The sequence below is a fragment of the Trachurus trachurus genome, assembly GCF_905171665.1.
Source record: "Trachurus trachurus genome assembly, chromosome: 22".
In the NCBI taxonomy this organism is placed as follows: domain Eukaryota; kingdom Metazoa; phylum Chordata; class Actinopteri; order Carangiformes; family Carangidae; genus Trachurus; species Trachurus trachurus.
Genome location: NC_139907.1, coordinates 19,844,796 through 19,862,257, shown reverse-complemented (window position 1 = coordinate 19,862,257; position 17,462 = coordinate 19,844,796). Strand labels below are relative to the sequence as shown.

Below are 17,462 nucleotides of genomic sequence, written 5' to 3'. Positions count from 1 at the left end.
AGAAGCTGACAAAAATAGATCTTACATCTTACACATTTACTGTATCTCCATGGTTTTTACAGTAATATCTTGGTTATAATGAAATGTAAAAGGTATATTGCAGATGTTCACCATTGATTCTCGATCTCTTCTTCAGTGACAAAGAAACCGACTGTTGTCCATCTCACCACTGAGATAGCACAGGTTCTCCCATGTTCTCCTGGAACCAACCTACCAGTCAGCTGGCGCTTTTCTGACAGCATCCTCCCTCCTGGACCCAGACATACTGTGCTCAGCCAAGGTCTCGTCATCAGACCCTCCTCTTCCGAAGCTGGGCTTTATACCTGTGAAACAGTAGAACTGGTGAAGGGTAAAGTGCACCGGGAGACTGTGGTCCAGTACCTGGTCCAGGTTCAGGACTCTGACAGTCTTGTAAGGGACCTGATGATTACTTTGATCCTCATGGGTGTCATCTTGTTGGTACTGGTTCAGTTACTTTGTATCACATACATCAAGGCAAAGAAGCAAGGGAATGAAAACAGAAACAACAGTCAAGTGACCCCTATGAATCCATTGTAATGACCAGACCAATAAGGAATAACACATGGAGAACGGTCAGGTTCAGTGTGGTCATAGGAGTGATGCTCTCACAGAGGAGGAGAGGGAGTGTTAAAAGAAGTCTTTGACCTGTACTCACTGTATGGTTTCAATAAATGCAGAAAACATATACAATCAAGTATTATCCAGTCATTCAGTTTGCAAAGTGAGAATATTGAGAATAATGATTAGCCTATCTCTGACTTCCAAATACATAAATGATCTGTAAGGTAGGCTACATCTACTTTTAACTGTTGATTGGGTTGGGAGTCTTGCCATTCCTTGATTATTTTTTAAACAAGAAATTTTAACAAAATTTTACCTGCCACACGTCCACTTCATGCAAAGCTGCTATGCCCTCAATTATGCATAGATTTAGGCCTTGATAAAATTTAAACGTATAATTAATACATGAGGGCTTATGTAGGCTTATATGAAATGATACCCAGCTCTAAAGTCTGTTTCTTTGAAAGCTTATAGTGCTTAACATTTACACATCCAGGCTAGGCTATTTGTTCTTTTTCTCGTCAACCATTGATATTCCCGCGAGACGACAAATCCGCGGGATCACTGAACGCACCTGTGAGTGGGCGGAGCTTCATTTTTGCTCTGCTGGTTTCAACATGGCGACCGGGTCACAACATGGATCTATTATACATCCATGGGTCACATACGATCTCGTTTTACAGCTAAACAAGTGAACCAAGATATCTATGGGTGAAACAGGTCATGTGCGCTGCGCAGGAACTCGGAGCTCCTTATGACGTCACCTCTGAGTCGAGCGCGTTCCATTTGAAATACGAACGCAGACCGGATGTGACAGATCCATCTTGAAAAATGGACGCTGGAAGGAAGGGGGATGAGCAGTCTCCTTGCAACAGGTAACCTACAATCATGACTGACAACCCGGAGAAGTGCCCAAGACACAGGTTAGAAGTGGATTATTGTACTACAAAGTAAAAGCCTGGTCATTCAGCAGAAGGAATAGTCAAAGCCAGAAAGTGACCAACAGAGAGGACACGCATATCCTTTCCGTCAGTGGAGAGCCCTGAGAGCAGAGATTGGACTGGGGGAAGACAGGTGGCCGCTTTACTGCTGTTGACAGGTAAGTAACTTTATTTGTAAAACATTATGAGTGGGATTACGCTACATGCACTGAACCTATTATTGTCTTGGAAGTGGCGCTGAGTGTAATGTAGGTTAGCAACCTATGTTTCATACTTGAGAAATGAAATTATGTCAATTGGGTAAAAACATTAACCAGCAGGGTTGCATACACTCATGTGGAAGCGCCAGCGGTGTTTTTGTAATTACACAGTCCTCTAGGGCAGTGGTTCCCAACCTTTTTCTTAAGGGACCCATATTTTTACCATTGAAAACTTTGGTGACCCCCCCCCCCCGCCGATGTAAAGTAAAATAAAATAAAATAAGGAACATCATAACTTCTTTTACATGAAATACTTGTTTAATGTTTTAAAACAGTTGATATTCAATCACCTATTGATATTGGCCTATCGGAGTTGATGAGCTTTCAGGACATTCTTCACTTTGACCTCACAGTGAGGTTATATTCATGTAACATAACTTAAGTGTTTGGGTTGATGAGTGAGATGCTGGTTTTGGTAACTTGTAAAGAAGCATGCTGAACATAATGTAGCATGCTAGCCAGTAGGCCTATTGATTAAACAAGTTGATGTATCAGCCAATGCTAAACTGAAATATTGTGTTTGTATTTTTTATTAATCCAATCACTCAGCTCATACTCGCTACAGATGATGACATTCCCTGCATAACTTAATAGGAAGATCAGCAGTTTTATTCTTTTTTTTGCTGCTACCTTAGCTTTTTGATCAATTATAGGATGTATTAACTTCTGTAACCAAAAATACTATTATCAGTAGTATTTGTTATGACTGATATTGCCATGTATTTAATGTGTTAAAACTGTTGATATTCAGTCATCTATTGATATAGGCCTATCATTTATTTGTTTATCTATTTAAATACATGAATAAATGTTTAATGTGGCCCTTGAATTTAGTTGATTTTGTCACATATATGAATTAAATGCTTAGCCTACTCATTTATTTAACATTTGAATTACATTAAAATTATTAAACCCCTTAAAATCAAGAGGGCTTCGCGACCCCCCCTGGATCTTTGGCGACCCCCTTGGGGGGTCCCGCCCCCCAGGTTGGGAACCACTGCTCTAGGGGGCGACATAAGTTATACAAAATAACTAAAACATGAAAGTCTAACAGCACATTGACTGGGCGTGAAATCTGTCAGTTGGATATAATCCCTTTATCCATCTGTCTGTCTGTCTCTTTACTTGCTGAGGAGTTGTTAATATTTTGGAGGCCTGTTTGCTGTTTCATGTTTGCCTGGTTGCTGTTGCCATAGCTGCTGCCTATAGCGATAACACCTGGGGGGTCGCTTTGAATAATTGTGAGTTTCTGCAGTGTTATTGGTTGCTCAGCCACTTGCTGGGCTCTGCCAGGGGCTTTGTTGTTGCGCTATGTAATTAGGTAGCTACAGCCCTAAAGAAACAAAATCACTGGAGGACTTATAGGCTTATTTATGTAGGCTATGGCAAACATCTATTGATGTAGCCTATTTGATAAATGCCTAGATGCTTGACAGAAGATGGCTTGTTTGGAGTTCAATCATTTCTGCATCCAGTGAGGATCACAGTGTGCTTTATGGTGTGCAGAGCAATGCGGAGAATCCACACTATCTTTTGCTCCCAAGTTGGAAGTGTATGATCAGAGGATCCTACTTAACTCGTTTAATTCAAATCAGAAATGGCAATTTAAACTTTGAACATCCCATGTTTTACTTTTGCTGTTTTATGTGAAGATCTGATATCATGAAACAATTTATTTTGGTGGTTTTAATGATCAAACATTTATCTTAGATTAGTTTGATATCTCCTATCTGAGACAACAGGTTTCTGAGGAGGGAATCTGAGCCTCTCTTCCAATTTAATAAAACCATAGAAGATTTAGTGACATCACAAAGTTACAGAAGCCCTGGTAGCCATCTTTAAGATCAATGCCAGAATACATCAGCGAAATGTCATCTCACTGTCAAATAAGGAGCAAATCCTGACACATGAAACAGGTCAGGAACATGGTGATGCTCCTGGAAGCAGACAGCTGACAGTCCAGAGGGTCTGTTCACACAGTGAGCAACAGGTGTGTGGAACATCAGAGGCGCCCTGAGCCCACATGTTCAGACAAAGAGGCGAGCACATCTTCAATTCTTTATCTGTAAGGGAAAATCACCATGGCGATCACATCTTCTGAACTGTGAACTGTGGGTTACTGCATTGAACCTGAAATGGAAAATTGGAGCTGCAGTACATGTTAACCCAGCATGGAAAGCTGTATTTTTCTTTCATAGTTTCTAGACTATGTCTCAGTTTAATAATTAGAGCTGCAGTAAGGTCTTGGAGAGAACATTGCAGCAAAGAACTATGGGTAGCTACAAAGGAGAAAGATACCAGTTTCACTCAGAGTGCTATTACTTTGGGTTTGGCACATCAGTCAGCTACAATGATAATATTCAGCTGGAAATTATACAGATCTATTTATAAGATCATCTGCTAAAAAATGTGAGTAAAATCTGTGCTCTACTTTCCATGTATATGGAGAAGCTGTGTATGTTTTATCTGGAGTTGCAGAGAAAATGTGGGAGGAAAAAGACACAACATTAGTTTTTTAAAATGGCCTTGTACTGAGCTCTGTGGTAATGGTATAATTAGATCTCAGGGGAGAGAGTCTGCTCTCTGACTGTCTGCTGGTTCTCCCTCCTTACTCTCCTCCCATGTGTCTTTTCCTTTCCTCTGCCCCCTCTCTCCTTCAGTCCTTTCCCCTCTTCCTCTTTTTTCCTCTGCCCTCCATTGTCTTTCTTTTCCCTGTCTATAAGACGAAGGTGTGACTGGAATAGCTCTCCTCTCCTCCGGGAGCATTTTGTTGAAAGTAAAGAGGCAAGAGTGGAATGCGTTAGGAAAAAAAATGGATATGAATGTAAAATCTGTAGAAGAGAGGCAACATGAAAAGGAAAATAATAAACACACCTTGATTTTGTTTATTAGGAGAAGAAAAATCAAAAATAGTTTAAGTTAATTGACGGTTAAAACACATTGGGCATGAACAGACTCACATATTACCCCAGGCGTGTACGTTCCCTTGTTTGATCCAGTCCTGAGCTCTGGTGTATGTTGGTGTTTTAGCCCAAAGGCTGGGAAGCAGCATTCAATCAATAGGCTTTGAAGGGAGATACCTACACCAAAATATTAGAGGCAAACCTGCCGCCAACTGCTTCTGCTGCAGTTCACTGTCTTTAAATTTGAGCTTTTTATGTCAAAAAAAATCTGAAGTATCACAAAAGATTACAGGCACTGACAGTGAAGAGCAGTGAAGTATTGATCAGACACCAGTCTTGTACAGTGTAGCTTTCAGACACAAGTGACAGCAGATGAGTGAAGGGAGAGCTGTGTAAACCTTCACGTTTTTTCATAAAAATAAGGATCGATAAGCTGTTTCAACGTTCATCGAGCAGTTTTAGCAGTTATTTTTAACAGTTCAAGCCAATGGCCTGTAGAGCAGAGTGTGGGATTTACCAGCATTGTCTCTCCAGTCAGTGAATTTGACTTCATAGGTGTTTGACAGAACAGGAATAATAAAAAAAAAGCTACTTAATTCGTATTTGCACACAGCAGGAATTATATGATGAAGCATTTTCAAGGCGACATAAGTTCCACCAGATGGCAGTCATGTATAACTAATAAGTCCCAGTTTCAGCATCACATCTAAACCTCAGGCTTTAAAAAAACAAATTATGTGGACAGGCTTTGAAACCTGTTCATTAATCAAAAAAAAAGAAGAACGAAATGATGGCTGTGTAATCCATCATCTGATACAAGACTATCATTAAGCCCCTTAGTTGACTGAGTTCTGAATTCCCTCTGCAGTGTGTTTTTTTTTTTTTTTTTTTTTTTTTACTGTAATCACATCAGTTCCGAAATCACCACCAGTGTCTTGTGGATGAAGTTCTTAAAACAGTGGCACCCTGAGAACCTACAGGAAAGACACCAACATGACTGATAATGATAATAATAAAAAGAAAAAAAAGAGCCATTGCTTGTTACAGGAAATGTATTAGAATGTGAACATGTTATAGGAATTAAGTGCTTGCCAACATGTTAGCCATTCAGTCATGGAGAAGCTTGTTTGTGCTTCTTAACTAAATGTCATTGTCACAATTTTCAGATTTCATTCACAAAGAGACAAACAAACTAATACATTGCCTGCATGCTGCAGGGCTCCAATTTTCACATATTCATTGCACCAATTCTATTTTATGAATCTGAGCCCTGCAGTGTGTGGGCCATTTATTCGTTTTTTAATGTTCACTCATATTCAGTCCAGCATCCAAGCTACCCTTCCTTTCGGCTGAGATATGCATGTATATTTCTTTTTTAACTATATTCTTTCGGCATTTTTGCCTTTTTTTTAATTGATAGTTAAGTGGAGAGAGACAGGAAATAGGGAGGCAGAGAGAGGGGGAATGACAGCAAAGGGCCGCCCGAGTCTGGATTCGATACGGGTCTGACTGCAGCGAGGACTATAGCCTCAGCTCTACCTAACTGAGCTAAACGACACTCCAATGCATGTATATTTCTAAATTTCATTTATTGCGATGAAGTCTGAAAAATGATTATGTTTTTTTCTCCAGTGGGAGTAAAGGGGAGTATCTGCCTTTTCACAGAATATTCAGACTTATCATAACCGGGGTAAAAAAAAAACCCTGAAAGCAGATCAACAGATCTTGTGCTTTTCTATGAAGATAAGATACATTTTGTGCCCTCACAGTCTGTTACATGACTTGACAGAAATAAATAAATGTGACTCGCAGGGGGAGTCCATTGTGGCGGTGAATGCCCCTTTTATAAACACACACTTGTACCTGCTGAGAAGCAGCTGGGTGAGGCCGAGTATTCAGGTCAGTTCATCCACACAGGAGGGAAAGTCAGCGGACACAACCAGCAGGCAGGAGAGCAGCCAAAGAAGCAGGAAGATCCCACACCAGAAAGTCTGAGGCTTTGTTTTAATGTGTTATCTTGTTGTGTGCAGAGACAAATGGAAATGAGGAGATTTAACAGTGAGATTACCTGTCTGGAGAGAGAAAAGCTATTTTACACACCAAGCTCTCCATATGACAAACATGGAGAGGCTGCCTAGTGCTGCTCTGACTAAAATTGATGTAGCATTGTTTGTGCATCATTTCATATATCCCATTTGGCAGAGTTGTAGCTAATGCTTAAAAAATGGTTTCAGTTTACATTGACTCAAGGGAGTTATGGCTCAATAAATTAGAGAATAAAATTTAAAAAATCTAACTAGGGCTTGGTATGAGGGACTTTTCTTACCCAAGTGTCTCGGGCCTTGTCAGAAAATGAAGCAATTAATGACTGAATTTGGATGTTTTCTCATGGCGACATTCCAAAGAGCAGCTTGGTGTGCTTTCTGGGGCTCTATGAGTGTGGTAATGTAGCGATGGCGTTTATTTTATTTCTTTTTTTTTGTAGATGTCTCTCTTAACAGTTCACTTTAGTCTGCAGCTGAGATATTTTCCATTTTCCACATCTATAGCCTGTATAATTAAACAGCTATTATAGAAAATGCATTATATAGCAATTTATTTGAACTAAAAGGGCCTGTGGAAAATAATGCCTAGGGCCTGTAAAATGTCAATCTGTACGCATACACACAACACTTATGCCCTGGCAACTCATTCACACAGTGCTTCAGCCTCTGTTCATTTCACAAGTTTCTGACTTTCCTTGCCTTCTCTCTGACTCCACCTCTCTCTTCTTCGCCTTGTTCCTCTGAACCCCCCTTAACTTGCTAATGAGGGCAGGCCCCTAATGCCACCCCCTATCAATGATAGATCACAGTGATGACTTTAATCAGTTTTAATAGTCAGAACTTTACTGATATGAAAAAGCTGATCCCTGCACCTATAGAGCCTCTGAGACCAGACCTTTAGCTGATTGAAAGAGAAAAGCAGTGAAATGAAAATGTAGAGAGAGTAAATACTTTTACTATTATAAACCGGCTTCTTTCTTCCTTTGCTCATTTTTTATTCCCTATATTATATGATGGAAATGACTCATAGATCCCAAAGGCAGCTGAGGACGGCCTCTGCACAGTAAAACCCCCCCTGAATGACCCTCCCTATTGGTATTACCTCCCGAGCATGTGCGGGCATATCCCTGGATGGTATAGACACCAACCGCCTCAGAATGACCCCACTGGATATTAAATCAGCTTTATTCAGGCATGTGGTAGCACAGCCTCTGTTTGACCCCTAGGAATTAACGCTATGGTCACTAATTACAGTCAGGCAAGTCCCAGAGGCAGCTTCTGTTTGCTTCTGGGTCCTGTGGGATGTTCAACTAAGTCTAATCAAGCATGGCCAAGGCCAGCCTTTTTACCATCGTGTCAGAGTATGGTTTCAGGTACACCAGTTATAATCCATTCTGACATAAATGGCCCTGGGGCAAGGCCCCCGGTGCTACCAGAGGCCCCTCAGGACAGGACATTCATTAAATGCAGGAACATCCCATGGCACCTTTAATTATTAATAACAGGGCACCAACTTGTCATTGACTTTATGGAGCATTATGGAAAATGTATCCAAGACAGGGAAGGTTAGAACATTCGATGGCATCACAAGGGACTAAAGGAATTCTTCTGTTGATCCTGGAATGTTGTTTCACGCATTTTTTTTATTTAACTTTTTCAAACCATATCGATGGAGATGATCCCCTTTTCAACATTTCAACCACAACATTAAAGGGATAGTTTGAGCTTTTTGGTGTGGGGTTGTGTGAGGTACTAAGTTTTAGTACTGTACATTATTGATTTTTAATACAGTAAGACACATCTCTATAGCAGTTTCAGTTTCTCCCTACTATAGTGCATACTATATAGATGAAACAACAAATGAAGCAGTTTAATTTTAGAAATCTGTGATTCATCAACACTTTTCAGTGGAGGCAGGACACTGCAGAGCTGAGCTGTCTAACATTTCCCTATTTGTAACAGTCATCCAAATGCCGTGGAGCACGAACATAATACAAATTTTGGTTTTCTATAGTTTTGAGGATTGCTGGTAACATAGGGATAATATGCGTGATTGCGTGTGCAACTCTAAAACATTGTTGTTGTTTTTTATTCTAATGTGGGTAAGTTAGAACTTATAGAAAATAATTTTTAGGTGGCATGCTCTAAAAAAAACATTGAATTTTACATCTTGGCACAATGGAGATTCAGTAATAAACTGATAGATGTGTGTTTTGAGAGGAAACTTTCTGAGACGAGGCCAGCATCAGGCCAACATCACTTCTTATTTCAGCCCAGGTTCCCTGAGGGAATGTCAAGGTAGTAGAGTTGTCGCTCTTCACTTTGCTAAGTGAGGGACAGGAAATGTGTGGCAAGGGGAAAGAGAGAGAGAGAGGTATAGTGACAATAATGGGGGAGAAAAATGGAGGAGAGAAGTGCAGACAGAGAGAGAGATATGGGGAGGCGGGGGGTATGAAATCATGGCTAAAGGAGAAATGTGAACAAAAGGGAGAAGAAAGATGGAAAGCTCTGCAGACTATCGCCAACACTGTCTTCCTTTTTTCCCCACGGCAGCTGTGTCTGTCTGTGTCTCATTCAAGCCAGCTGATAAACAGAAAATAGTTTTTAAAATGGGTTGACCGTGAACAGCCTGAAATGACTCAACACACAGCAGCGAGCCCGGGTTGTTTTCCCACAAAGGCTGGAGAGTCTTATTGCTGTTTGTGTTCTGCACAGGATGAGGTTCGCGTTTGAAATCCCTTTTCCAGGTTCCATTCACTAAACAGATCTTAAGGCAATAATTCAGCTTAACAGTCAGTCCGACCAAGAGACACTGTAATATCCCAGTGTGTATTCGCCAATTTGTAGATTACACTTCAAAATAATGGATGCGTCACTGTCACCAGACCAGTCATGGTCTGTCTCATCATCTATATAATACCCTCAGACAATCCCAATCCCAAATTAACAATGCATACTATTCATCCACTGGTAGACAGCAAAGTATTTTCCATCAATTATTGCTCTGAAGTACAAGTTTGAGCTACAAATTCAATATTTCAGAAAAGGTGCCTGTTTTAATCCATCAAATAGGCTATATTGTAAAGCTTTAGTTTATTGTGCAACATAAGACTATTAATACAAAATATAAACAACATGTTATGATTTATTATCATTGTTAATCAAGTTACCCAGCAGATAGTTGAAATTGTCCAGACCTTCAACAGCTGCAACATTGATGATACATAATGATACATCTGCTTCTCACAAAAAGTTAGGGATATTTGACCTTTGGGTGAAATTTATGGAAAATGTCACAAGTTCATGCTACAGTCATATTATATCATGAAGTAGGGCATTTAAGTAGAAGTATGGAATGGTAATTTCTTCATCTCAAACAATTTATTGAAACAAAAGCCTAACAAGAGTGGTGCGTATACCACAACAGAAAATGTCAATGTGTCAATGAATTATCATGTGGCCAAATGACATCCACCTCTTTGCCTTTCTGTGACTCTTCCAGTCTCTGTCTCTGTTCAACCTGCTGATGATACTCTGTGACACTCTTAAGCTCAGTGGACACTTCCCTCTAACAACATCCTGTTTGAAGCCTCCCAATGGCCAGGCACTGTTGATGGATCGTTAGGTGTTGTCCTGGTCTCATGATGTCAAAATGTCAACAGCATGATGAAGAGGACTGTTGAAATAGAAACTTTCATTGAACCAGAACATTTAGTGGCCAATTCTTTGATCAGTCACTTGTTTTGTGGTAAATCACCTTATTAGAGAACAGCATGTTATGTTATCCACCTTTTTCCGAACGTCAAAAACGTAAGCCTGTTTTGCCGGTTTTGCCGGTTTTGCTCTTCGGGTGGATGGTTTCGGTAGTCGTATCTGTAAAGCGCATGGATCATCACACCAGCTTTTAACAGTGGATATCACACAAATTGACATCCGTGTTAAAAGCCAGCGTTAATAGAACCATGCGTTTACCGCAACTATGACAACGACTGAAAACCATGGAAACGTAAACGTACAATTCCACCAAACCGGCAAAACCGGCTTCCGGGTTTGACCATAGATGACGTTCGGAAACTTGTGGATAAGTACTGAAACATTGAACAGTTGGACATGTTCATGTTCAAAAGTTTAGAGAAGGTCAAATTCACCTGTAAATGTTATAGTGCATTTTAGGTGCATTCTGAAATTTCATCAAAATGCCCAATATCTAGGGATGGGTACCTTTCACATTTGAATCGATACGGTACCGATACTCGGAACCTGGGAATCTGTACCGGTACTCAACGGTACCTGTTTTCGGTACTTATTGTGCATATGTGTGGTAATTAAAGTTATTTTGTCTATAAAAAATAGTCAAAATTCAGAATTTTTAATATTTATTTCTCAACAACATCATGACTCCTCAGCCTTTAAGAGTATTTTATGTTTTAAGGATGGTCAATGATTTTTTAATAATCAAATAGTCATTCAATGAAAAAGAAATGTAATAAATAATAGGTCATGAGACTATCTTGTCTGAAAATATCTACGTTCTCTTGTTACTGTGGCAGAAGGAGAAACATGGAAAGATCAGAAAGTTCTGTGTGAAACTCTGTAAATAAAAAAAACTGAAGCTGAGGAGCAGCACAAACTCTGCACGGTGCGGACTGTGATGAGAAGCTACCGGAGAAGGTATTGACGAGGACTTAATTGAACGGTACCGGTACCGATTCTCCAGTAAACAGTCTGTTTCATTTTTAAATTTGATTTGGTTTTTCAGTCGGTGATTTAAAATGAAGGCGCGCGATACAGCTCCTCATTTCAAATGAAGGACAGGAGCGAGTGAGAGAGAGAGTGTGTGTGTATGCGTGTTTGTGTGTGTGAGACGAGTGTGTGTGCGTATGAAGTGGTGGTGAGGCTTTGATATTTGCGTCGCGGCAGATCCATAGACTGGATCCACTCTCGCTGACGCACACGACGTGAAGGTGCGTTCAGGTACCGAAATGTGGTACCGTTTGACTTCACGTGAATCGGTACTCTGTACTTTGGTGGGAATTCGGTCGGTACCAAAAAAAGTACCAAATTCGGTACCCATCCCTACCAATATCCCTAACTTTGTGAGTAGTGTATGTGGATAATAAGGGCATCGTGAATCATGATTTTGAGTATTTCTTTATAATAAACTCAACTGAACTCAATATACCAAGTACTACCTCAGATAGCTCATCTAATGGAGCATATAATGTTGAGGCTTGATCCCAGCCACAGGGGCGCTGGATTAAATTCCGGTCACAGGCCCTTTTACTGCACGTCACCCCCCCCCCCCTCAATTGCCCAGACTTTCCTGTTTCTCTCTCACCGCTGCTATCACAACAAAGGGGGGAACTGCCCCGGAAAAATAACTTTAAAACTATCCCGACTTTAGACATGAAACGTCAACTCGGCGCCCGGTTCCTGCGTGGATGATATGTTGCAGCAGCCTCAGCGGGATCCTGCTGCTGTCAGCACTACAGGAGCTGTCCAAGGTACTGAACCCAATTTGCACCACCTGGAATTATTTGTTGGTGGGGGGAGATTCTGAGGCAGTGACAGAGCTTGTTTAATCTTCTGAAACACCTGTTAATGTGATTATACACTCTTCTTTATACTCCAGGGTAGTGTCACTTTTTGCCGCATATTGTCTTCTTACTTTAAGAAGCTCAGAGCCGCTGCTTTGTCTGTTGTTTTTTGCAACAAGACAGCCAGGGTTATGATTTATTCTGTCCCACTGGCTGACTTTTCACTTCTATTTTGTACCTTTCTTTTGCACTTTGGTCCGTACCTGAACATTGTTTACAGTCCCCAGTACATATTCTTTTGTTTCAGGAATGCTCTACAAATTTCCATCTTGAACAACACAGAAATAGGCACCACGGGCTCACCAGTGTTTTCGATTGTAGTCAATTTATATGTGAAGGAAGTGGAGAGGAGCTGCACACAAGAGAACCCTGAGACAACGTGATAGACATAGATAGAACAACTCAGAGTAACAACAGAAAGTGGATGAGCTGCAGTGAATTGGGTGATCCAATCCATTCATACTGTAGATCCAATGATGTCTTTATTATAACAATAACAGTTCAAAGAACCAGAACAAAGCCAGGATTGGTCCTGACCTGGCAGCACCAATACATAGTAGATAAGATAATGAACACCTGATCCACAGCACAACTGGACCACAACAAAATTAAAACCATACTGTCATGTGATACCGTCTGAAAATAAAGTTGAGGGATATTTCTTTTTGATCTGCACAGTAAAACTCTGTTCCTCTGTATTTTATATAAAGACATTAAAAACATTACTGCACAAGATGCTGTTAATGTCTTTATAATGTATTTTGCCCTACACTATAAGAGAAGAATGAAGACAGCCCATTCCTCATTCCTCTGAATTCTTTGTGGCTAAGGCTGAAGTATGGATTAAGCCCCTTATTTTCACCTACTGCTTTATAGTGATGCAGTGGACAATACCCGCCCTCCACATGTCTATCAACTAACGCTCTTTTGACAAAATCTGTACAGCCAAAGTGAAAAAAAATGAAATACTTTCGGCCATATCCTGGAACCTCTCTTCAGCTTTATAAGTGATAGACTAATTATAGCTAAGGTTGGATTGAATCCATTGTTAGACTCTTACTTTGTGTCCGCTTCATTTAATTTGTGCTTTCTTTGCTCTATCCTTCCTCCTCTCTCCTTGATTGCATTGCCCTCCCTCTGTCCCCCTTTCTTTCATTACTTTTCAAACAGACTTTGATCCTGCATTTGCAGCCTTTATGTTCTTAAACTTCTCTGAAACCTGCCTCTTTTAAAGTGATACTCTTAATTCCCCAGAGGAGAAATGTCTGCCCAACTTCCCCTCCGATGGGAGGTTGTACATAGGGGTCAACAGAGGCAACAAACAGCATCCTGTGAAATGGCTATTTGTGTTTTGAAATTGTGTTTTTGTCAAGGGCACCTCAGTGTGTGGAAATTGGGTTTGCTTGTTGAAGGACAGCATCTTCTTGCTCATTACACAACCTAATACTCACTGAGGAGGTACAAAATGCTTCCTCAATTCAAGGGGCTCTAATTCCGTAGACCGCAGTGCACCTGGGGTGTGTTCAGGAAAGAGGAAGGGGAGAGGGCGTGAATGGATTTAACACAGCCGAGTCAGATCTTCACCAATCAAATGAGCTCATCTCCTCTTTGACCACCTTTAATTGCGCTGCAATTATGTCACTTTATATTTTGACATGGACGAAGGAGACAGTGACGCCAGACGGCCAAACATTTTCCATGAGGAAACTGATTTTTTGGTCTGGGAGGTCCAAGCTCAAAGTGGCAGAATGGTAACTAGAACAGACTTCCACGGTCTGATGAAGCAAAAGTAGTGTGGGAGGAGGTTCAGTGTATCCTGATACACTGAAAACCATTTCCCAGTGTAAGTGTAAAAAAAAAACAACGACCCAAAAACCCTTTTTCCACTTATAAAGAGCAGAAGCATCTCTGCGTAAAGGACACATCGCCGCACGTCTCTCTGGCTGAGAGAGATGTTTGTTTTTAGTTTTTAGTTAGTTTGCATCACAGTTTCAGCTGTGTTAATTCAGTCATGTTGAGTTTCCATTACGCGTGCCAACCACCTTTGATCTGACATCGGATGTGATGGTTACATGCTGTCATTCCGGCATCCCACCATTCCGACATACCACTATTCCAACATGCCATCGTCCCACTTTCAATATAAGGAAATGTGTGTTACTCAACAGGTGTCTCCTACTTATCTGGACTCTCTACTTCTGGACTCTCTCCATCTATCTGGCCACAGACAGAAAGACAAACTGAGACATAAGTGTATTTGAATGGCAAAGTCCAAAGCAGAAGCAGATGTCCAGCTGTGACAGATACTGTAACACTTTTCATAAGCAGTGTTGGAATTACAGTACAGTGACATCTAGTGTCTTCCATTTTATTTATGCTTGAAATACACTTCATTAGGAACACTGGTACATACAAATCAGGAGCTTCACTTAATGATCACGTCGAACATTGAGCTCCATCAGTGTCATTGTGCGCCTCAGAATCAGAATTGATGTTACCTCTCTTCAGTGCAGAACTATTGTAAGGGCTACATAATGCTACATATCCATTTTCATTAGTGACTGGCTACAATAGGCATGGAAAACTCAACTCATTTGCTGTCACCAGATGTAATAATTTATTTCAGCAGCATATTGCCAGGTATCTTACTGCCAGCATTGCTGCGGTGCATATTTTAAGTTGGACTAATGGTTGTGGGTGGCTAGACTTTTTTTTGTGTGTGCCTCTCTGTGTTAGTGGCTGCATTCACACGTGGCTGACAAAACTTTTGTATTCATCCAATGTGCCGGTCTAGTGGCGTTGACGATCATCTGCTGAACCTTTAAAGGGGACTTATTATGGAAATATCACTTTTTGAAGGCCCTTGAACATATTTGGGTGTTTGCCTTGCCTTCTGGCCCTCAAAATGTGAGAATTGACAAAAAAAAATCTGTAATGTGCAGGCTCCCTAGGTTGAAATCCACATGGTTTTATGAGCTGTTCCCTCAGTTGTCTTCCAGTGATGTAACTAGGATTTGAATTTGCATAATACCACCCGGGATCGGTAGAAGGGGTGGGGCGGGGCAAGCAGTGGTTCCTTTGCATTTAAAGGGACAGGCACTGACACCAGCTGCTCTGAACAGGGCTGTTTTGAGAGTGTGAAAAGAGCTGTGATGTTTGATCCTTGGGGTATTTTGACCAAAGTATGTCACAGACATGTCTTTATGACACATGGGAACTTTTTTAATTTTTGGAAAGGGGGCATAATATGTCTCCTTTAAGTAACAAGTTGGTGAAATGTATTAATCTAGGTAATCATGTTCATGAACAGTGCACACGGTGGTCAATCCAGGCTGATGTAGAAGTGTAGAGAACTCTCTGAGCAAAGGTTAACTGTATACACTGCTGACAGATTTAAAGCCTACTGTAGCGGTTGGCACAGCTTTGTGCCTCAGGGAGAACCATGATGAAGAGCCATATTACTTTTTTCCCCCCTGTTGATGAATATGAAATCATCTAACATTCCTGATTATACCCAAACCGTACAGTGGGCTTATGATGATGTTGACTGTGTCCTAGACTATGAAAATGTTTTAAATATTAAAGGAGTATAAAAATACAGGTGCTACAAACAGCTCAATAAAATGAATCCACTTGACATCCCGTTGATTAAACTTTAATGGCTGTAAGTGAAAGAGAAAGAGATGTGGTGTGTCTGTGTCTGTGCACGCTCGTGGCTCTGTGTGTGTATGTTTGTGAATCCGTTGGACACCCAGCGTATTAAACTTTCATGGCTGCATGGTTTGAGTTAGTTCTTTCTCTTGCAGCATGTGAATGATTGCGGCGTCATACGTACATGTGTGTACGGGTGCGTTCAAGTGCATAAAACCGAGGGGAGCGAGGGTGAACGTGTGTGGAGTTAGTTGGTTAGAGCCCCCATGCAGGCCTGATGTGTGTGCATGTGTATCCCAGTCATTTGGGAGTGTGCGTTGTGTGCGTGTGCAATGAATATTTTATGTGCTGCTCAGTATTCATGAGGCTGAAAGATAGAGAGAGGCAAAGGGAGAGAAGCAGGCAGAGAGGTAGGAGTACAGGGGAGATTTAAATCATCAGACAACAGCATAGGGTCACTATGACCATAAGGCTGTGGTCCTTTAATGTGATTTTGGCCACAATGGTGAGACTGCTTAGAAACAGTGAGGCAAGAAAAGTTTGACATGTTTCCACTTGTGTCAAATGAGAATGCGAGCTAAATGAATTTAGTGGCATGAGTGTAATTGCTGGATTCAAATGCATTGCTATTGGAAATTTAGAGTTGAACAGGATAAACTGTATTAAATAACATTGGCAATGTGCTAAATAAATAATGGCTCAGCATGAGTCTCCTAATGAATCATTCAGTGTCATTACACAACACTTCTGTGGCTCATGACTTGAAATGTTATCTAAGTGTACTAGTTTTCTGTTTAAAGCAAACATTGCAAAAACTTAAAAGAGAGAGCCGTTCCAGCAATTTGAAAAAAAAGAAAAGAAAATCACTTAATCTGGCAGGATAAATCTGTAATGCCTGAGCAGCATATTACTCTTCATTAATAGAAGAAAATATAGGTTTCTTCTCAGCACTAGCCAGGCTGATAAGAAGTGATAACTCTATTGATCCATGTACTCCTATCTCTCACAGCTATATCACCTCCTGCCATCAACCTGCACTGATTTATCACATGGTACCTATGGCAAGTCAAAAGTGCCACCCATCTCTCTGTTATCACTTTATTTATAAATATTCTCTGCCACTGAACATGGCTTCTTGCCATAAGGGGGTGATGGTGATTGTCGACTGGCAAGAGCTTTGGCCATCAAGGTTTTAATAGCATTTCAATATAATAACTGAGGTGTCTTAAAGACAAGTTGGAGACTACAGTAATTCCCTATAGGAAAGTCCAGCTGCAGCTAGCTGGTTAGCCTGCTAACTTCAGTAGAAGATAAACACTTGCAAGTTTGTCATAAGATTTCAAGAGGAAAATTTATCGATGATTTAACAGAATAATCAATCGATTAACCATTGACGTATATTTATATATGTGTGTGTGTTGTGTGGCATTACCATATTTTACTGGTAATATGTATCTGTGTGAACTGTGTAGTCTATGAAAAT

General features: G+C 40.7%; 1 protein-coding gene across 1 annotated transcript in view; it reads left to right on the top strand.

The window, feature by feature from the left end:
* The window catches only part of LOC311005246 (semaphorin-4E-like), a gene marked incomplete at both ends in the record, with an annotated part of 69,301 nt that overhangs the window by 3,350 nt on the left and 48,489 nt on the right, over nt 1-17,462 (top strand). The window contains one exon of the mRNA XM_083997602.1: nt 137-411. Within this exon, the coding sequence (XP_083853728.1) occupies nt 137-411 (275 nt within the window). The remainder of the gene's footprint in view (nt 1-136; nt 412-17,462) is intronic.